The sequence below is a fragment of the Muscardinus avellanarius genome (assembly GCF_963383645.1).
Source record: "Muscardinus avellanarius genome assembly, chromosome: 10".
NCBI lineage: Eukaryota > Metazoa > Chordata > Mammalia > Rodentia > Gliridae > Muscardinus > Muscardinus avellanarius.
In genome coordinates this window covers 100339525-100361518 of record NC_137796.1, presented here as the reverse complement: position 1 = coordinate 100361518, position 21994 = coordinate 100339525, and the positions used below count along the sequence as shown (strand labels likewise).

Genomic DNA, 21994 nt, shown 5'->3' with positions numbered 1-21994 from the left:
TTTAGATAGAAATTCTTAATTTGCGCGGAATAAATACCAACTAGCATCACTAAGGGAGTCGAAAGTTTTGTAATTTTCAAAGAGCACAGACTCGACACCCTAAAGCAGAAACCCCAAAGTGAGCGACACTGTAGCCCCCAACGGTGCTATAACAAAATTTAATAATAAAAGATTGCAAATCGGTTACTGCTCTTTCTGTTTGCTTAAAGCTGGCGATCTCTGGGTGGCATTGAGTTGCTTTTTTTTTTTTTCCTCAAAAGGAGGTGGTCAGATAAACCAAATAAGTTGGGAAATCCATGCCCTACAGAGAAGGCCAATTCGGGCACTCAGTCCTTGGCACTCCTCCCTGTGGACATCACTCAGGCCAACCGGTGTCCAGGCCCCAGCGCAGTGCCCTTGAGGAAGCACCCACGGCTTATCCCAGTCAGGAGCTTCCTTTTAACAGCTGTTTTCAGTGAAATGGGTCTGCTGACTCTACATCATAAGGCTTCTTTAATAAATATCAAAGTAGCACTGAGAAAGACCACTGAAGAGCTCTACTTTTCTACCCCAAGAATAAAAATGGACATTTTGCAAGACCTTCGGAGCCAAGTGGTAGCTGCACAACTGAGGGCCACATGCAGCTTACGCCATGCCCTCGTTAAGAGCCGCCTTCTGGTATTTACCCCACAGCCTGTCACCTCATGCTTGCTTCACATTCTTCATATAATAAAATACACTCTTTGTTCTACATACAGCAAAATTAAAAGAATCATTTCCCCCCTCTACCTTTTAATTAAATCTTCCAGTAGAGGCCAAAATGGTCTAAGGAAAGAAAAAGTACATCGTTACCTAGTTTACAAGTTCAATTTTAGGTAGTAATTCAGATATTTAAGCAAAATAACAAAAGATTTTTCTGAAAACCAACTTTTTTAAAAAAGCCAAACTTTGCCGAAATTAGTCTTGGTTTCACTGTTTTTGTGTGTTTCACTAAAACACGAACAGGTTTCTTACAAATCCACATAATTGCAGCTGAAGAAAAGTTGGTTAATGTGATGTGAAGGAGGACGCATGGCTAAACACCGTAGCGTTAGAGCGCCGCACGGAGTACTGGGAGCCCTTTCCTTTTCCAGACACGAGGCCCTTAGCATGCTCCCTAGAACAACGCACTTTCTTTCCAGTCACATCCAAGATGCTAGGTGACAGAGTTCGCTTTTATTCACAAATGTAGTAAAACGTGCAGGGCTAAATGTTCTGCAGAAACTCGAATTTCTACAAAACACAGTGGTGCATACTGGTATCACTGGAATAATAAATAAGTTACTTAATAAAGCAATCTTGAGATCCGAGGCCGCACACGGCAGGGTCACCTCTTGGCTGCTTGAGGACCGTGACCGTCTTCCGCCTGGGCGCTGGTCCTCGGCTCCCTTCTCAGGTGGTCATCTGGAAGGATCAGAAAGCAGCGTGAACACCCCGTCAAAGTCGGCACACAAACACGCATATATTTTAGAATGGTGTACACTCAACATTTTACTAGCGATGGTTTAACACAATGGGAAAAATGTTTCTTAAATAATACTGAAGAAATCAGAAATGTTTGGTACTAGGGGCTCACTAATTATTTAAAAGTGTTACTAAGCTTTTTTTTTTTCAAGTGAATACAGTGCAACCTGGAGTAAACCCATGTTTACACGCCTCTCTCTCTCCTGTGAAAGAAATGGACTAACTAGGAAAGACAAGGCAATGCGTCCAGTCAGCACGTCCAAGGGCACCCAAGTTCTTCAATTGGAAAACAAACCTTCAATACAGAAACACCTCCCAGCAGCACCCTCTTGTGGCAACAAAAAGCAGGCACGGCTCCCATCTACCCAAATTGTAAAACTATCCAGGAAACTGCAGAAAATATTTCTAAAAGCCAAGGACCAGAGAGCAGAGCTCTGTGAGATGCCAGAGAAGCCAGAGCGCATGCTCGCTCACAGTGCCTGGGCGATGGTCGGGATGCTCACTTCTGCTCAGTTAGGACGAAGCGCTCTAGATTAAAGGAAGTCTCTGCGTCTTTAGAGCAAGGAACACACAATGAAAACTGGATTCTAGAAATACAGAGGTCTCCAAGCCTGAAAGCATTTAATAACCTAAGAAACAAAACTGGTTTTTCTTGTGACAACTTTGATAATAGAAGAAAAAGAATACAAATCCAGACAAGCTATTAGAAACATATTTTTAGCACCAAAAGTGCACACTCAACACCCTAATCTTGAAGACAATGACTCAGTGTTGTTAAGTCCTTGGAAGCATAAAACCACTTTCTATGACTGAATAACAGATGAAAATCTCTCTTCAATTTAGGCAACTTGCTGGACAGAACGAAATTAATAATTTCCTTACAACACAATGATGTCAGGTCTTTTATAGAAAAGTGCTACTTGAAAAATAATGAAGTCTGTTAACTTTATCCTTGATATATATGCAGTACGGTTGAGCTGATAGTCTTCTCTATTCTAAAAATCTTGTCTTTTTTTTGGTGGTACTGGGGTTCCTGGAAGCCCTTCTACCTCCGGGCTACACTCCCAGACCCATTTTTATATTTTTTATTTGGAAACAGGGTGTCTTAAGCCAGCGTGGCTGGCTTCGAACCTGCGCGATCCTCCTGTCTCCACCTCACAAGCGTGGGGATGACAAGCGTGCGCCACCACGCCTGGCAAAATCTTGTCTTTTATTAGAGCAAAAACTACTTTGCCAAGATTACAAGTACTACTGGCAGCAGGACTGATGAACAACCTTGGAAGGGTACCCCTATATAGACTCTTTATTCCTTTTTCTGCACTATGAACGTGTTGATGAGACATGTGCTTTCATCTTGGCCCACTTTGAACTTATTTTCAAATTAAAGCCAATTTTGTTTTAGTGTCTTATGTTGTAGCTAGATGAGCTTGTGTAGAGATGTGGTGCTGTGATGTAGAGAATAATCATTTTATTATTCTCACAACCTCTTCGGTGCTGTCTAGTAAGAGTCACGCAGCTGCAGTGAGCTGGAGCTGAGGAAGAGGAAGGCTTAATTGTGCTACTGAAAGTGACACAAGCCTTGGCTGACAATTCTTCAAAAGAGGTCACTGCACAAAGTGGCCGCTGCTGTGCCAAGAAAATATTTGCAAATCTTCGCTCCTGCCCACTGGTTCATGGTTGGCCTTGAGTTTCCTGTGGCGCTTCCCGTGGAGCAGGCGCTCAATGCGCGTGCCGACCTGAGTCCATGTCTGCCCCGGCTCCTGATGTGTGCAGGTGTCTCTTCCTCTCCCTCTCTGCCCTCCGTCCCTCTGGGCCAATGGCTGGTCTGTGCTTCATCTCAGAACAGATCTGACTGAGACAAACTGTCACTGCTTCCTCACTAGTCCCTGGCAGGCTGTTAGGGAGATGAGAAGCAGCTCAGGAGCCAGGAGGCCATCTCTCAAGAGCTCACCCTCCCTCACAGGACTGGTAGCAGGCCTGGGCTCTGCTGACAGTGCTGCTGAGTCCTGGCAACCTGTGACAGCTGCATACTAGAATACACTCTTGGTAAGTATGTAACTGGCAATGCTAGCCTGGGGGAATTAAACAGACAGCCTGTGCTATATATTTACTCTACTTTCTAATATGCATACACTTTGAACCAGAATTCTCCTTTAGGTATCCACACAGCAGAAATACAAGTATAGACAAAGGCACGATGTTACATTGCAATAATGCAAAAGCAAAAAAATGCTATGAGTACAGAGTCCTTAGGCTGGTTGTTGGGGTATAGGAGGGCAAGGAAAACATGGCCTGACAGCAAGGAACAGACTTTATTTAGAAATAGAGCCTGGAAGGAGGCATCTGACCAGAAGAGAGCCCAGAGAGTCAGAAGGCCCGCCTCCGCAAGGCGAGGGGCTTTTATGGGTGCAGGAGCAGCGGTGCAAGCCGCCACTGGCTGGGTGCTGGGGCCAGGTCATCTCAGGGGCATCCCTCCTTCTTTGCTCCTTTGTTCTAGGTCCTCCTCTGACATGACCCTATGGCCAGACCTCCCAGTCACCTCCAATACTTTGGAGGTTTGCAGGTTCAAGGGCAGCCTCAGCAACGTAGCAAGACTCTCAAAAACCCAGAAAGATTCTGTTACAAAACAAAACAAAACAAAGCTGTGGACATAGCTCAGAGACAGAATACCCCAGGATTCAACCCCCAGTCCTAGATTAAAATAAAAAAAAGTGATTAGAGCAATACCCTGGAGATCTACACATACTGACAAGTTAAACAAGCAAATTACAGGATACCACCTACACTACTGCTGCACACTTATTTGAATACATAGAAATGAGCCCCGAGGGAGGCCCACCAAAATGCTAACAGCCTTTTAGAGAAGGCAGCAGCCCTGGGAAGTGGAAGAGGCAGGGAGAGGAGAGCACTTTATTTTATTTGAAACTTTTAGAGGTTTATTTGTGAGCTTCTGCACTTCAGCTTGCTTTACAAGTATTTGCCTTACTGTAGGCACTAGTGTCAGCTCCTTACCAATTCCCAAAAAGAGAAACTGGCCAACTTCTCCCTGTCCTCACTGGAGAAGCTTAAGGCATGGCAGCCGGCAGGCCGATTCTGCTCGTCACTGCCCGCTACAGACCTGCCAGGAGGCACTAGCCCTGAGGCTTGGCTTACTCAACTGCAAAGTAAGTAGCAGGGATTTCTTTCCTAATGTTCTACCCAGCTCAGAATTCATAATACACAAAAAGATAATTTCTAGTGAAGTCAGAAATAACTTCCAAAAGACCAGTATCAGTCACAGCCATTTAGGAAAACTACAAAAGGCAATGTGCATTTGAGGTACTTCCTAAAAGCTTACTTCAGCATCCAAGAGCAACATCTGTTCTGCAGCATCCTGAGCCCGACCTATACGTGTCCTTCTGAAGAAGAGATCTACCACAGCTGGAAACACTGAGCTAGAATCCACTCAATCCACAAACCAAACTGACTTAAAGCTCATTTTAAAAGGGAGCATCGGAAGCTGGACGTGGTGGCTCATACTTATAATCCCAGCTTTGGGAGGCTGAGACAGGAGGATCATGGCTCGCGGACAGCCTCAGCTACTTAGTGAGGCCCTTTGAAACTCAGTGAGACCCCGTTTCAAAATAAAAAATAAAAATAGGGTTGGGGGTGTAGCTCGGAGGTAAAATGCTCCTGGGTTCCATCCCAAGTACTGCAAATAAATAAATAAATAAATAAATAAATAAATAACAAAAGGGAGCACTAGGTTGAAAGAGAGCCATTCTTTTATTTTTGGGGTGGGGAGAGTACTGGGGTTGAAGCCAGGGGTATTCTACCTCTAAGCTATACCCCCAGTCCTATTTTTTTATTCTTTGAGACAGGGTCTCACTAAGTTGTGGAGGGCCTCACGAAGCAGCTGAGGCTGGCCACAAACCTGCAATGCTCCTGTCTCAGCCTCCCAATGACAGGCGCTATAAGAATACACCACCACACCCAGCTGAAAGGGGACCATTCTAAGGATCTGCTATTTGTAAATAACTGCCACTACTATAAAAAAAATACCCTAAAAATGCACAAGAAACTTGATTTCTCCATCTGTATTCAGTGATCTTGAGGGAAAAAAGATTACTTGATTAAGAAAAAACTACTTATTTCAAAGACCCTATATTTATGTGACAATCAGATTTTAAATACTTCTATATAGAAATGACATCTAAGAATTTTTCCCTTTTCCCCAGTCATTTCCTCTTCAAGACTTTCCAAAAGCATCTTGTCTGTGAAGTTTAAGTAACGGGCTGTGTTGGGTATAATCAGATGTAAACTATGGCTCAAAGGCTGAGGAAAATCTCCTTCAAAGTTGTCACTCTCAACTGCATTATGATGAGATTACAATCCACTGAGAAAAGTATTAAAAAAAAGACAGCTGGGCATGGTGGCGCACGCTTGTAATCCCCGCGCTTGGGAGGCGGAGACAGGAGGATCGCGCTGGTTCGGAGGTAGAAGGGCTTCCAGGAACCCCAGTACCACCAAAAAAAAAAAAAAAAAAGACAAACATGTCGCTGGCTGGGCATGGTGGAACATGCTTGTAACTCCAATACTTGGGAGGCTGAGTCAGGAGGCTTGCAGGTTCAAGAGCAGCCTCAGCTACTTAGTGAGACCCTGTTTCAAAGAAAAGGCCATGGGCTCAATCCCAGCACCATGCACATGTAAGAAAGTTATAAATGCATAGGGAGAAAACACACTTGCTCAGGCTAAATGAGGACTCTGAGAAGACGCATACCCATCTGCTTTCTCTCCTGAAGCTGGCTGCCAAGATGCGGGTTTGGAGGCTGCAGGGACGACTCTTTCAGAACTGTGTTTTGGATGCCATCTTTAGTTCCATGCAAGAAATGGGCTAAAATTCCATATAGAAGAGGTCTACATAGGATAAGAAAACAAAAAGTCAATTATGTAAAAAAGAAAAAGCTTAAACCATATTCTCTTCCAATACTACAAAAAAAAAAAAAAGAAAAAGAAAAGAAAGAATAGCTAAAGGATTCACTAGACTTAAAACAGGTGCATGGCCAGGCGTGGTGGCGCACGCTTGTAATCCCTGCATTTGGGAGGCGGAGACAGGAGGCTGGTTCGAAGCCAGCCGTGCTGGCTTAAGAGACCCTGTTTCCAAAAAAAAAAAAAAACAAAAACACTATATATATATATATATATATATATATATATATATATATATATATATATTATATCTGGGAGTGTAGCCCGGAGGTAGAAGGGTATCCAGGAACCCCAGTACCACCAAAAATAAAAAAATAAAATAAATAAATAAATAAAACAGGTGCATAGCCAGGTGTGATGGAGCAAGCCTGTAACCCTGGTACTCATGAGGCCAAGGTGTAGGATCCACACAGAGAAGCCTAACAATTTAGCAAGACCCTGTGTGAAAAATAAAAAGAAAAAGGTCTGGGGTGTATTTCAAAGGTAGAATTCCCCTGGGTTCCATCTCCAGTACCAAAAAAAAAAAAAAAAAAAAAGTTGTATGATTATCATCCCAATTGCAACTACTCATCTTAAATTTAAAAGTATCATCTAACTCGAATGACAATTTAAAGCCCCAAGAAAACATGTTAATAACTTAAAATTTATCTAAACTGAAATATGACCTTCAACCAACCCACAAGAATTCCGTTTTAAAACACCAGTATATTTCCCAGTGTCTCACATTGTCTGACAATTCAGTAGTTATTAATTAAATACCTGTTAAATAAGTCATGGCCCAGAAAGAGTTGTATGTCTAGAGAACCAGACCACCTAGGTTCAAATCCTGGCTTTGCCACTTGCCAGCTGTGGGACCTTGGCAGAATCTAACGTCCTGTTATAGTTAGATATAAAATGTCCCCCAAAGAGCTCATTTACTAACACTCAGGGTTGATATAATTGAGTCACAAGGGGTGTAATCCCAGCAGTGGATAAATCCACTGTAATGGATTTCCCTGGGTGGGGCCTGGTAGGCCAGGAGGGTGTGGCTGAGGCGGGCCTGGGTGCAGCCTTGGGATTAGCGTGGCTCCTCCCCCTCACTCTCTAGCTTCTCCTCTCTGTGCTCTCCCTTTCTCTGCTTCCTGTCGCCACGCTCTGAGACCCTTGGCCTCCTAAGAAACCATAAGAAAATAAATTGTCTTTCCTCTAAATTACTTGGTCAACATTCAGGTTATAGCTGACGGATACACCTCCCATCTCCGTAACTGTTTCTTCCTCTATAAATGAGGATAAGCATAGTCCCTGTGTCACAAGGTGGTTGTGTACTAATTAATAAGTGTGTTCAGAACTGTGCCTGGCACATATTAAGTGGTACATAAATGTTGGCTACACAAGTTGAGTAAAAACTCTTATTTAAAACTACTTTAGCTGGGCGTGGTGGCACACGCTTGTAATCCCAGCATTTGGGAGACTGAAACCAGAGGATCTTGGTTCAGGGACAGCCACAGGTACTTAGTGAGGTCCTCTGCAACTCAGTGAGACCCTGTTTCAAAATAAAGAATAAAAAAAGGCTGGGCGTGGTGGCTCACGCTTGTAATCCCAGTACTGGGAGGCTGAGACAGGAGGATCGCACAGGTTCGAAGCCAGCCTCAGCTACTGAGTGAGGCTCTCAGCAACTTAGTGAGACCCTGTTTCCAAATAAAATATAAAATAGGTCTGGGAGTGTAGCCTGAAGGTATAAAGCCTCCGGGATCCATCCCCAGCACAGGAAGAAAGAAAGGAAGGAAGGAAGGAAGGAAGGGCAGGAGGTATACTTGGAGGTCGCATGCCTCTGGGTTCCATCCTTAGACACACACACACATACAGAATAAAAATAGGGCTGGAGGTGTAGCTCAGAGGTAGAATGTCCCTGGGCTCCATTCCCAGTACCACAAAAAAATAAATAAATAAATAATAAAATAAAGCTACTTTACAGTTTATAAAACACTTTTTATTTCAGCCTCATTTTGTGACATCAAAATTATTATTTCAATTCATAAATGAAGAAAACTACATTACCTTCAATTTTTAAATGTGAAAAACACCGCTGAAAGATTTGCCAGAGAATCTCTCAGAAAGTAAGTAAGGTCGCCAGGCGGGCGTGGTGGGCACGCTTGTCATCCCCGCGCCTGGGAGGCGGAGACAGGAGGATCGCGCAGGTTCGAAGCCAGCCGCGCGCGCTGGCTTAGGAGACCCTGTTTCCAAATAAAAATGTAAAAATAGGTCTGGGAGTGTAGCCCGGAGGTAGAAGGGTTTCCAGGAACCCCAGTACCACCAAAAAAAAAAAAAAAAAAAAAAAAGTAAGTAAGGTTTAAACTTTCACACCGAGACCTACACATTTTTCTGAAAATGTGCCACTGGAGATTTGTATCCGTGCCCTTGCTTTGCTGCTTTGCTGACGAGACAGAAATGTTCTCCTTTGTTTTCAATCACACTTGAAATACAATTAGCTGGACTTCCTTTTTGAGCTATCCAGCTACTTATGAGTTGCTATGATGGGTCAAGGTATGATACTCCCTTCAAAACTGGAATCTCCCGACTGAGCTGAACTCACTTGTAGCGATCAGAGTCAGGGGGCGTGCTCCCCTCCATCGCTGTCTCTGGGGAAGGCAGATGCCTGGGACGCTCAGCAGTCCCACAGAGAGGCCGGCACCCGAGGCCTCCTGCCAACACCACGGTCATCTGGCTACAAACAGAGCTGTCGGTGTACAATGGGGCACAGCAGCCTTCTTGCTTGAAATCCCTCTTGTGGTGAACACGTCACAGAACAAGTACTGCATGGGTTAAACTTCAAGAATAATTGGTTCCCAGATGACCACACTGTAGGAAACCATATTCACTGCTGCTATGGCTCTGCACCTACCAGCAGGACAGAGCAGGTCTTTGGGTATTTTTAAGCAAGCCTGTGGTCACTGCAGTACCTCTTGCCAGAGCAAAGCACTGGAAACCAACTAAGAGCTCATCAGTAAGAGCGTACCGACCAAGTGCGGCACACAGAACACTACAGGGCTGGTTCTGTTTGGGTTTGGGTTTTGGTGCTGGGAATTGAACCAGGGACATTCTCCCTCCGAGTTACACCCCAGCTGTTTATTTTTTATTTTAAAACCAGGTCTCGAGATCCACCTGTCTCAGCCTCCCAAATACTGGAATTATAGGCGTGCACCACCATGCCCAGCTACAGAGCTGTTTAAATAGGGGAAATGTGGATGTGCTAGGGAGGAATAGGAAGAGGAAGGTCACCTTCAAAAGAACCCCTAACATCTATGGAGTTAAAAACGGAAAGATAAGGTGTAACATTACAGTCTGAGAGGAAGGAACTCAGACAAATATGTCTTATCACTCTGCACTTCACTTTATATTAGAAACAACTCATAATGTTAAAAAGAAAAAAAAGTGATTAATGCTACAAATGAAAAGCAACTTGCAAAAATACAATTCTTTATATATGTGGAAGAAAACACACACCGATATGCTTTAATACACAGCATCCACGTGAGTAATTCAAGGAGAGTGCCAGTGGTGGTCAGCTTTGGGGAGTAACGTTTCACTCTGGAGGGCAGGGGAGCAAAGCCGGTTCCTCTTTAAGCTGTGCTCTAGGTTATAGTCTACATGTGCCTACATGTTTTACAGTGAGCACCAACTTCAATACCTTCACCATATGTAACTAAGATTCTAACTGCCCTACTCAGAGGGATCTGCCCCCACCGCAGCCCTGCTTCTCCCCCAAGCCCGGCATCCCCTAGGGTTTATCACAGCTGTAGACAAGCAGTGTGCTCATCACGCTCATTCCTGTCTCACCTTACAACACTGTCAGAAGGAATCTACCTGCGCTGCACAGAGCTGGGAGGTCTGGACGATCACAAAGCACTAACATGAAAAGGGAGTTTGAAACAGTTCCAGTGTTAGGTAAACATATGATGGTACAGCTTGTTCCACTAGTGCATTATCCCCAACTGTACTTATTTGGATCAAACTTTAGATTAAAAAATGTAGCAAAATGGCAATTATCTTCTTTTTTAATTAGCCTGGTATTGCTGCTAAAACCTTTTAACAGCTATTTTATTTTTGGTACTGGAATTGAACCTGGGGCTGTCTATCTCTGAGCTACATGCCCAGCCATTTTTATTTTATTTATTTATTTTTATTTTTATCTTTTTTGGTACTGAAGGTGGAACCCAGGGGCTTTTCTACCTCCAGGCTATACTCCCAGACCTATTTTATACTTTTTGGAAACAAGGTCTCACTAAGTTGCTGAGAGCCTCACTAAGTAGCTGAGGCTGGCTTTGAACCTGTGCGATCCTCCTGTCTCAGCCTCCCAAGTGCTGGGATTACAATAATGTTGAAACAGGGTTTCACTAAGTTGCTGAGGCTGGCCTTGATCCCCCTGTCTAAGTCTCCAAAGTACTGGGATCCCAGATGTGTGCCACATACCTGGTGCCTTCTACAGTTATTTAACTTTAATATAAAGACTTTAGAGAAAATATAAATCAGTGGTACTAGTTAAGAAATATTTTATCAAAATCATGCTGATTTTATATAGATACTAATTTTCTTAGTAACTGAAATTCAATGGGATAAGTATTTTATTGGGTATTCATGTGTATAAAGAGCACTGTGAACGCAGGACGTGGTGGTGCACGCTTGTAACACCAGCTTTCAGGAGGCTGAGACAGGAGGATCCTGGTTTGTGGACAGCCTCAATTACTCAGCAAGGGCCTTCGCAACTCAGTGAGAACCTGTTTCAAAAATAAAAAGTCTAAGCCAGGCATGGTGGCGGACGCTTTGTAATCCCAGCGCTTGGGAGGCTGAGACAGGAGGATTGCACAGGTTTGAAGCCAGCCTCAGATACTTAGTGAGGCTCTCAGCAACTCAGTGAGACCCTGTTTCCAAATAAAGTATAAAAAAGGTCTGGGAGTATAGCCCAGAGGTAGAAAAGCCCCTGGGTTCCACCCCCAGTACCACAAAAATTAATAAACAAACAAACAAATAAATAAGAAAAAGACTAAAAACTAGGGCTGGGGGTATAGCCTGGAGGTAGAATGCCCCTGGGTTCCACCCCTAGTACTGAAAAAATAAATAAATAAATAAAATAAATTCTGCTAAAATACATATGTAACAGAAGTACAAATCAAGTCTTACAGATACAAGGAAACCTGAAGGTAAAGAGAGAAACAATCCGTGCAAGGCAACTGACAATGAGGTGTGGGCAGGTCCAACTGGAGGCCTGCAAGCCAGGGGCTGGACGCTGCGCCAAGGCACTGCAGCTTTGTGGTGCACACACAGAGAGCTGTGGATGCTTTAAACACGCAATAACTGTCTTTTTAAGACAGCTGGCAGGAGAAACCATGAGCTGGAAAAGAGTTAGACTAGAGATAAACCAGTCAGAAGGCTCCCGATGAGTCGGCGCGGGGCAGTGAGATGGGACAGGACATAGCGCAGCGGCAGAGTGAATGGACTTGCAAAGGGACCGGTAGACAGGAGAAAGAGCCCCACCTTCAAGAGGACTCTGAGCTTAAGAACTGAGTGGCTATACTGGGAGGAGAGGAGATGAGAGTAACACATTTGATTTCTGGACACACTGATTGAGGTGCCAGCAGAAATGTGGGCCTACAACTGAGAAGACTGGTCATGTTTAAAGCAGAGTGACCAGGCCGGGCATGGTGGCACACATTGGTAATCCCAGTACTTAGGAGGCTGAGACAGGAGGATTGCAGGTTCGAGCCAGCCTCAGCTACTTAGTGAGGCCCTCTGCAACATAGTGAGGCCCTGTTTCAAAATAAAGAATACAAACAGGGCAGGGGGTGTAGCTCAGAGGTTGAATGCCCCTGGGTTCAATAGCCAGTACCACAAAATAAATAGATACATAAGGAAAGAAAGAAAGAAAGAAAGAAAGAAAGAAAGAAAGAAAGAAAGAAAGAAAGAAAGAAAGAAGGAAAGAAAGAAAGAAAAAAAGAAAAGAAGAAAGAAAAAGAACTCAAGCAAGCAAGCAGAGTGGCCGGCATGCAGTCACCATTAAAACTCAAAAGGACTTTGAAAAGGAGGCATGAGGTCCTGGACAGCCTCAGCTACTAGCCAGCCACTTAGGGAGGCCCTTCACAACCCAGTGAGACACTGTTTCAAAAGTAAAAAGAATAAAAACTAGGGCTGGGGGTGTAGCTCGGAGGTGCAATGCCCCTGGGTTCCAACTACGGTACTGCAAAACTAAATAAAAATTAAAAAATGAAAGCGCGAGACAGATTGGGGAGGACCACAACTGAAAGGGCCCCTAAAGGAGTCAACAAGAAACCGAGAGCACCATTAGGTAGACAGGGAAACTAAAACAGTAAAAACCACAAGAAACAAATGGCAAAACACTGTCTACAGAAGAGAAGTCGGTTTTACAAGATACCGTAGAAACTCAAGTAAAGCCCAATTTCTTAAACTGAAAAATACAGCCACTCTTGGTGCTAGTGGCTTGGCACAAAGTACAGGTAAAGTGGTATATTATCCTGGAACACAAATTTACATAAAGGCTTGTGGGAGACTAAAATTCAACTGGCATGTAATTGAAGGCATTATATGGTAGAACAAACATGATTATACCATGAAGGAGAATAAAAACTCAGTGAGTTTTTATAAAAAGAAAATATAAGCTTGAAAGCAGCTTGCTAGGGAAGGCTGCTTCGAGCACATAATTTAGAGCTATATCTTCAGGATACAGACGCAACTATTTCTCCCCATTAAGGGACCCTCCAGAACAGGCTTAAGAAACACTGATGTAAGGTGGGCGTGGTGGTGCATACTTTAATTACAGTACTCGGGAGGCTGAGACAGGAGGGAGCGAGGCTCTCATCTACCTATTTTATTTTTATTTTGAAATAATTGGTTTTTTGGGGTGGTACTGGGGATGGAACCCTTCTACCTCTGGGCTACACTCCTAGACCTATTTTACATTTTTTAATTTGAAAACAGGGTCTCTTAAGCCAGCAAGGGGCTTCAAACCTGCGCGATCCTCCTGTCTCCACCTCCCAAGCGCAGGGATTACAAGTGTGCGCCACCATGTCCGTCTATTTTTTTTATTTGGATAAAAATAAAATTTTATTTTATTTTGAAATAAATAAAAATAAAATAGATCTGGGAGTACAGCTCAGAGGTACAATGCCCCCCCTGGGTTCAGTCCCTAGTACCACACACACAAAAAAAAAGCAAAGAAAAACACTCATGTAGGTAAAGAAGGAACATATTACCAGAAAGTGGTCATCCTCCTTTTCCAGACATAGTTTCAGAATAAACAGCGAGGGGAGAATTTAAGATGCGAAGAGTACCAAAGAAAGTACTAGCAAAATGAAAGCAGAGATGGATTCAGTAAGCTTGGCAGTAAAAGGTCATCAACTTGGGGCTGGGACCTGATGGTTTCTTTTTTTTGGAGAGGAGAGACGTGAGTTTATGTCTGTTCCTAGGCTGAGTGAAGGAAGCAGTGGGGAAGAGTTGAGTGTAAAGAAGAAGACACACTGGAAGAGCAAGGCCTTAGTGTGGCGGGGCAGGGGAAGGACCAAGAGGCTAAGAAGAGTCAATCTCAGGAAGCAGAGGCTGGGGCTGGGGTGAAGCCCAGGGGTGAAGCACATGGCTAGCAGGCATGAAGCCCTGCTTCCATCCCCTGCACCATGGAGAGGAGAGGAGAGAGGTGAGAGGAGAGAGCAGAGCAGAGGAGTGGGGCTAAGTACTCTGAACCACAGGGATTTTAGCAAGCAGAGACCTCATCTGATCACTGCTACACTTCCTAGATTTAGTGCAATGCTGGCACACACTAGATATGAATAAATACCTGCTCTTGACGAATTAAAACGAAACAAAAACACTACTGTGTCACCACTACAATACAATATCCAAAAACTTTTTCTTTTACAAAAAATTCTTACATTGTGCTATCCTTTGATTCTTCAAAGGCATTTAGTTCACGGACGAGAAATTGTCTTTCCAATGGAACTACAGGTTGACCGGATTCTGGAGGGAAAAAACCCCATGAGAACACTGAGTCTATTAGTCCAAAAAGCAAATACGATTTTGATAAGAATCATGCTTACAGGTAAAGACATTTCTCAGATTTGGGCAGAATGATGGCAGTACTTACCAGGACAGATCCAACCACAAGCAATTTTATGACTTCAAAATATCTGTTTAATTAGATGCATACATGATATGGTTTAACATACTCACTTTTTAAAACCCCCAATTCAGCTGGGCATGGTGGCTCATGCTTGTAATCCCAGCACTTGGGAGGCTGAGACAGGAGGATCGCACAGATTCGAAGCCAGCCTCAGCTACTTAGTGAGGCTCTCAGCAACTTAGTGAGACCCTGTTTCCAAATAAAATATAAAATAGGTCTGGGAGTATAGCCCGGAGGTAGAAAAACTGCTGGGTTCCACACCCAGTACCACACACATACCAAAATAATAAAAATAAAAATAAACCCCCCAATTCTGGATTGGAAAAAATAATCTTTCTGCATCTAATCTACAATATCAGACCTTCAGTGTGTTTTCTGAGAAGCCTGACTTAAGTACATCATAGTAATTTTTTTTTTTTTAATGCTCACTCGGTGGCAATAGGTCTAAAAGTAAAACTGAACTTAATGTGAAGTGCTGGCGAGGATGCAAGCCAACTGGAGCGCTCAGACTTCACAGGTGGGAAAGCAAAATGGCACTGCACTTGGGAAACAGCTGCGAAGTTTTCTTATAGAGATATGCGTATGCTCACTGCGCTACCCAAAGGAGTATTTATGTTCACACAAAAAATTGTGTGCAAATATTTAAGATGGCTTGACTCATAACTGCCCCAAATCTGAAACCATCCAAATGCCTGTTAAATGATAAGCTGGCATGGCCAGACTGTTTCCCTGGGCAAAATGCTAGTGACAGAGGAAAGCGCCATCATGGCTGGATCTCCAGTGCATTAGAGTAAGTAAAGGGAGGCTGACTCACAGGCTATACTTGTTATGGCTCCATTTTTATGACATTCCCAAAAAGGCAAAGTATAGGAGCAAACAAGAACAGACTAACGGATGCCAGGGGCACAAGGAAATCTTTTGAGGTGATGGAACAGTCTGGATTTGTTACTGCGGTGGTAGTTACACAATTGAATGCGACTGACACAATCTATAGAACTGTACACTAAAGCCGGGCGTGGTGGCGCACGCTTGTCATGCCCGCGCTTGGGAGGCGGAGACAGGAGGATCGCGCAGGTTCGAAGCCAGCCTCGCTGGCTTAAGAGACTCTGTTTCCAAATAAAAAAGTTAAAAATTAGGTCTGGGAGTGTAGCCCGTGGGAGTGTAGCCCGGAGGTAGAAGGGCTTCCAGGAACCCCAGTACTACCAAAAAAAAAAAAAAAGAACTGTACACTAAAAAAGGTAAATCTTGTTGTATGCAAATTATGCCTTTTTTTTAGTCAAACTTTTTAATTTTTTTATTGGTGCATTGTAGTCACAAATCTTAAAGGGGTACAAGTTGGTAGAAAGTCAAAATATTTGATAGGAAAATTGACTATTGTTATTATATTTTGTTCCAGAGAAGCCAAAATCCAAGAAATGTAACTAATGCCTTAAAATGTTTTTTTCTGAGTGTTAATGGTATCATAAAACCTATATAATAAACTGAAGTAAGTTGAGATGCTGACATTGAGGGTCCTTAAATCAACAGAAAGCATCAGTCTTTACACAGTCAAGATGTTTGGTAATTTTAAATAAAGGATCTATGTAATGGAAAGTTCTACTACTTTTCTCTACAGTATATTATGCCTCATGAAAACGTGTTCATGTTATAAGAGCCCATGTGAGTTCCATGGCCCAGTCACCCAGATGACACTTCCTGGTAATGAAATTAGATTTCTGAGCTAAATACTTTCTGAGAATTAGGGAAAGAGAAAAAGCAGATTCAGTCTCAGGTAATAAAACAATAATCACTTACCAGCTAAGAGGACAGATGCTGTATACTTATATTTGTTGAATTCCAAATATTCCCGAATTAATTCATTAATTAGGAGGTTTTCATGAGACAGTGTTGGTCGGGGTTCACGATCATCATCCAGGGCATTGAACACTTCGGCACGGATCCTTGCTTTTAAATGTCCTAGTACCCCCTTTTTTTCCAAGGTGTCTTTTAAAACTGTTAAATATAAAAATATTAGTGCTTCAGGTATAGAATAAGTTGAAATTATTGGGCATATTCTAAAGGAAACTGTTTAAAAGGTAAATGGCACAAACTTAGCTCTCCATCTAAACACTGTGACAAAGTGACCAGCGACGGTAACTAGCATGAGCCATATTTGTAATAAAAAATAAGCCAATTACAATTATTTACTGTCAATATCTTGAAACAAATTCAGATTTATCCCTACAGCATTGCCATGGTCAGGGCTGCACAGTGTGGTAAGTTTTCTTTAGCGAGGGAGGGAAGGGGGTAGAAGCACAGACAGCGAGCGTGTCAGGACCTGCGCGCACTCCCCAGTCTCATATATTTTTCAAGGGTGTTTGTCACCGCAGATGGGTTTGGGGTGCCACTAAAAACCTCCAATCCAGAAAGCAGATGATTAAATAAAACAATGACAGTCCATAATATAAAGAAGTGTATTTTTTGGTAGTAAAATGTTTGATATCTATGGCCCTTAGGAAATGACACATTCTGAATAAAAGTGTTTGGGTTATTTTTGGGGATCAAGGGGGGTAACGCTGGGGATTGAACCCAAGGGTATTCTACTTCCAAGGTATAAACCCTCAGCCCTTTTTCATTCATTTATTTAGTTAGTTTTGTTTTTTGGTGGGTCTAGGGATGGAACCCAGGGGCATTCGACCTCTGAGCTATACCCCCTGCCGTTTTTTATTCTTTATTTTGAAACAGGGTCACACTAAGTTGCGGAGGGCCTCACTAAGTAGCTGAGGCTGTGATCCTCTGGTCTCAGCCTCCCGAATGCTGAGATTACAAGCGTGCGCCACCACGCCTGGCTAGTTGGTAGTTTTGGGAACAAAGTCTCAGTAAGTTGTTGAGGATGGTCTTAAAGCTGCGATCCTCCTGTCTCAGCCTCCCAAGTACTAGGATTATACCACCATGTCCGGCTGTTTTAAGACATTTATAATTCCTTACAACAGTAGGATTTACAAGTTTAAGCCATTAGAAGTGTAATATGGGGCTACATCTCTGCTACCTCAAGTAGTCAGGTCATCTGGTGAATGGAACCTAGCTTCGTGATGAGCAGGAGTGATCATGACAGAAACAGAAGCTGTGATCATGGGACTTAACTCTTAAGTACTTGCTGTACATAATACGGGGTTGGACCAAAGAGCACCATCCCTTGCAATGATCTGGAACCTTCTTTCCTCAAAGACTTTAATGGCTACATAACAACTCTAGAGATTCAACACATTATCTACAATGCCCAGAATATAGGAAGAGCAAAAATAATTGTTACCTAGGAGCTTTGTAATACAGTGCTGTCTCTATTGGTGAAATAGGTGTCATTTGTTTGTTTTTTATTTATTTATTTATTTTTGAGGTACTAGGGATGGAACCCAGGGGCATTCTACCTCCGAGCTACACCCCCAGCCCTATTTTTTAATCTTTATTTGGACACAGAGACTCACTGAGTTGCAAAGGGCCCCACTAAGTAGCTGAGGCTGGCCTCGAACCACGATCCTCCTGTCTCAGCCTCACAAATGCTGGGATTTCAAGTGTGCACTACCATGCCTGGCATGAAATAAGTAGTTTAATAATGCAGTATGCCCTGCCAAAGGCACCAAATTAGTATGCTATGATCATGAAAATTCAGAAGGAGGGCTTAACCATTTAGGCATGGACATCGGAATTTTTTAAATGACAAAACAAAAATCCTTGGCCATCTATGCCTGGCGTGGTGGTGCACACTTGTAATCCCTGCGCTTGGGAGGTGGAGACAGGAGGACTGCGCAGGTTTAAAGCCAGCCTTGCTGGCTTACGAGACCCTGTTTCCAAATAAAAATATAAAATAGGTCTGGGAGGGTAGCCCGGAAGTAGAAGGGTTTCCAGGAACCCCAGTACCACCAAAAAAAAAAAAAAAAAAAAAAAATCCTTGGTCATCTATAGACACAATCTTTGTTAGACTTTTCACCTTTCTTTCCCTTTAATTTTTAATTAATTTATTTTTACTTATTTATTTTGCTATACTGGGGATTGAACCCAGGGGTGTTCTACCTCCAAGCTATACCTCAAGCCCTATTTTTTAATTCTTTATTTTGAAACAAGGTCTCACTAAGTTGCTGAGGTCCTCACTAGGTAGTTAAAGCTGGCTGGGAACCTGCGATACTCCTGTCTCAGCCTCTCAAGTACTGGAGTTACAAGAGTGCACTACCATGCCTGGCTCCCCTTATTTTTAAATCATCCCATCAACCTTTTTACAGATGTGTTAAACATAATTATCAACTAGTCACTTTGTAACAGGCCTGTAAAAGAAGAAGGCCTTCTAATACTTTCAGGATAACTGAAACCCTGTTCTCTAATCCCATCTTTGGAACTTAGATGGACCCCCCTCCAACACACACACATTAGCAAGGATCCTGTCCTATTTACCCTGTGGTACATGAAGTATAGCCCCCACTCAGCAGAGAAATGATTAAATTAAATAAGTTGGAGTTTGGACACCTAGCATGTCTTGCTCTGCCTTGGAGATGGGTTACCAGCCCATGCCTCTGACATCTTCTTTCATCTTCTGCCAGTCAGAGGTAAAACCAGGTGAGGTGGGAAAATGTGAGAATGCTTTAAAGGGGCAGGGGAGCCCATAAAATGTAATATAATTAGTTGGTAAACAAGTTTTCAGTAAGTTTCTCTTGGACACAAAGTACATTCAGAACTGGAGAATGGCTGGGCGTAGTAGCGCACATTTGTAATCCCAGCATTTGGGAGGCTGAGACTGGGGATCGTGGTTCGCAGTAGCCTCAGCTACTTAGTGAGGCCCTCTGCAACTCAGTGAGACCCTGTTTCAAAAATAAAATAAAAAATAGGGCTGAGGTGTAGCTCGGAGGTAGAATGCCTCTGGGTTCCATCCCCAGTACTGCAAAAAAAAAAACCAAAAAACACTGGAGAATGTGGGGGAAAATACATATAAAGGGCCCTCGACGTCTGGGTGGGACACCCCTAGTCCCCAGAGAGTTCAGCCACCTTCTGGAGTTCCTTATCACTTCCCTTTCTTGTGTTACACTTAAGAGCACTGAACCATACATAAAACCTTCTTCAGAAAAAGGGGTTAACCTGACTTATATCCCACAGAAAAGCCCTCTGAAATTGCCTGCAGTATTGCATACAATGTGTATTTCCCTAGGTATCCAGATTCAGGAAAGGGCTGTCTCAGGGAAAGAGGCATGCCTATTTTATGACTGTTTACCAGAACAAATATACATCAGTGGTTACTGAAGCATATTCTTTGGGTAGCGGTATTGCTCGGTGATTAAAATTGGGTGCTTTGAAGCCAGGCATGGTGGTACACTCTTGTAGTCCCAGTGCTTGGGAGGCTGAGACAAAAGGATCGCAGGTTCGTGGCTAGCCTCAGCTACTTAGTGAGGCCCTCTGCAACTTAATGAGACCCGGTTTCAAAATAAAGAATAAAAACTCCAGATGGTGGCTGAACATGGGGGTATAGCTCGGAGGTAGGATACCCCTGGGTTCAATCCTCAGTACCGCCAAAAAAATAAAAAAATTAAAATTAAAATCTGGTACTCTGGAAGCTTCTTTGGGCTCTTCTCCTGTCTATTCCTAAATTACTTGGAGCAAGATATCTCACCTTTTCGCATGGGGCATAGGCTGCTGCATGTAATCAACTAGATGACACAGAGCCCTAACACTTAAGCCCTAACACCCAGCCAGCCCTCTTGCTCCTCTGAACTTCTGCTTCAAAGTTAAAGGCTTACAAATGTTACTAAAGCCTTGCACAGAACTACTTTTTATTTATTTTTGCAGTACTGGGGGTGGAACCCCGGGGCATTCTACCTCCGAGCTACACCCCCAGCCCTATTTTTTATTCTTTATTTTGAAACAGGGTCTCACTGAGTTGCAAAGGGCCTAAGTAGCTGAGGCTGGCCGCGAACCGCGATCCTCCTAGTCTTGGCCTGCCAAATGGCTGGGATTACGAGCGTGCGCCGCCACGCCCGGCTCAGAACTACTTTGGAGGAACTTTTCCCAGGAAGATAGGAGAATGGCCCAGGCTAGGAAATTCTGCTCTTAAGTTCCTCCCGATAGTCAAGCAGGGCCCACTTCATGGAATGCAAGGAGCAAACCCAGCAAATCGCTTCGGAACGTGCCCGACACCCGTGATGGCTGGGGTGCTGTCATCGTCAACCCTGAAGGCAAGCCCACCCGAGCCCGCTCGCTCCAGAAGGGTGCGCGGGGGCGAGGGTGCGGCCCGCGCGGGTACCTGCAGACCCGGGCTCCCCCGGCCCGAGCCGCCTTTTAAATCACCCCGTCACCCCCGGTCTTGGAGGCTGAGGCAGGAGGGTCGCGGGCTGGGGAACAAAACTCACAACTTAGCCATCTAACGGGAGCCGGTTTCAAAATAAAAAATTAAAGGGGCGGGGGGTGTAGCTCAGCGGTAGATCGCCCCTGCGTTCAATCTCCAGCAGATTAAATGAATAAGTAAATAAAGCCGCCCCTGGACAGCCCCGTCTGTCCCGGAGCCGCGGCCGCCGCTCCAGCCGGACGCCCCGGCAGGCCCCGGGGCCGCAGGACGAAGCCCGCCACGGGCGGCCCTGTGTTCCGCGCACCGTGGGTCCGTCCCATCCTCTCACCGGCGGAAGGCCGGGCGCTTTCCACCCGGCAAGCCTCCCCGCGCTCACTCACCGGCCTTCAGCTCGGTGACAGTCGCCATTTTCAACGGCCGCCAGGGGCGCGCTTCCGCCGTGCGCACGCGCAGCTCCGCCTCGCTCCGCGGCGTGGTCTGTAGCCAATAGGGGCACAGCCCTCGCCACGCCCAGTCCCGCCCCTCTCCGCTGACGCCCTTCGCAATTGGGTGGGTGGCGCTAGTCCAAGAGAGAATTCACCAATCAGCGAGCGCCCTAGGCGGGCCCTGCGAAGGGAGGCGGAGCCGGTGGCTGCTGCTGGCGTCTGGCGCATAACTTCAGCCTGCTGAGCTCTTAGCCCACTGGCTGCTCACCTGGAAGCTTGGATTACTGATCATAGTTACCGCTTGTTCATCTTGTGAATCCCAAACTCCAGCGGGCGGCAGTATCACCTAGAAGGCTTGTTAAAACATTGCTGGCTCCCACCTTTGGAGTTTCTGAGTCAGTGGATCTGAAGGGAGGACCAAGAATTGGCATTCCTATCAAGTTCCCAGGTGGCGCTGCTACCTGGAGAATCGCGCCTCGAGAACCACTGTTATCAAGCTCTTGCTAGAAGACTGACGTGCTAAATCCTTCACGCACCTCAGAGCAATAATTTCCCCATGATCACACCCATTTTACGAAGGCAGAAGCTGAGCCTTTGGTGGTTGAAGAGACCTCAGTGATGGAGATGGTACCTGAACCCAGGCCTCTTCCT

The 21994-nt window shown here is 44.4% G+C and overlaps 1 protein-coding gene across 1 annotated transcript; it reads right to left on the bottom strand.

Moving 5' to 3' along the window:
• Positions 1-1345: 1345 nt before the first annotated feature.
• On the bottom strand, positions 1346-21344 carry CEP20 (centrosomal protein 20; the record flags this gene model as incomplete). Its single annotated transcript, XM_080703943.1, has 5 exons — positions 21299-21344; positions 16409-16606; positions 14367-14451; positions 6242-6378; positions 1346-1422 (listed from the first exon to the last, which is right to left on the bottom strand). The coding sequence occupies exons 1-5, from the start codon at positions 21324-21326 to the stop codon at positions 1346-1348; spliced, it is 525 nt and encodes a 174-aa protein (XP_080560069.1). The 5' UTR covers positions 21327-21344.
• Positions 21345-21994: the final 650 nt, after the last annotated feature.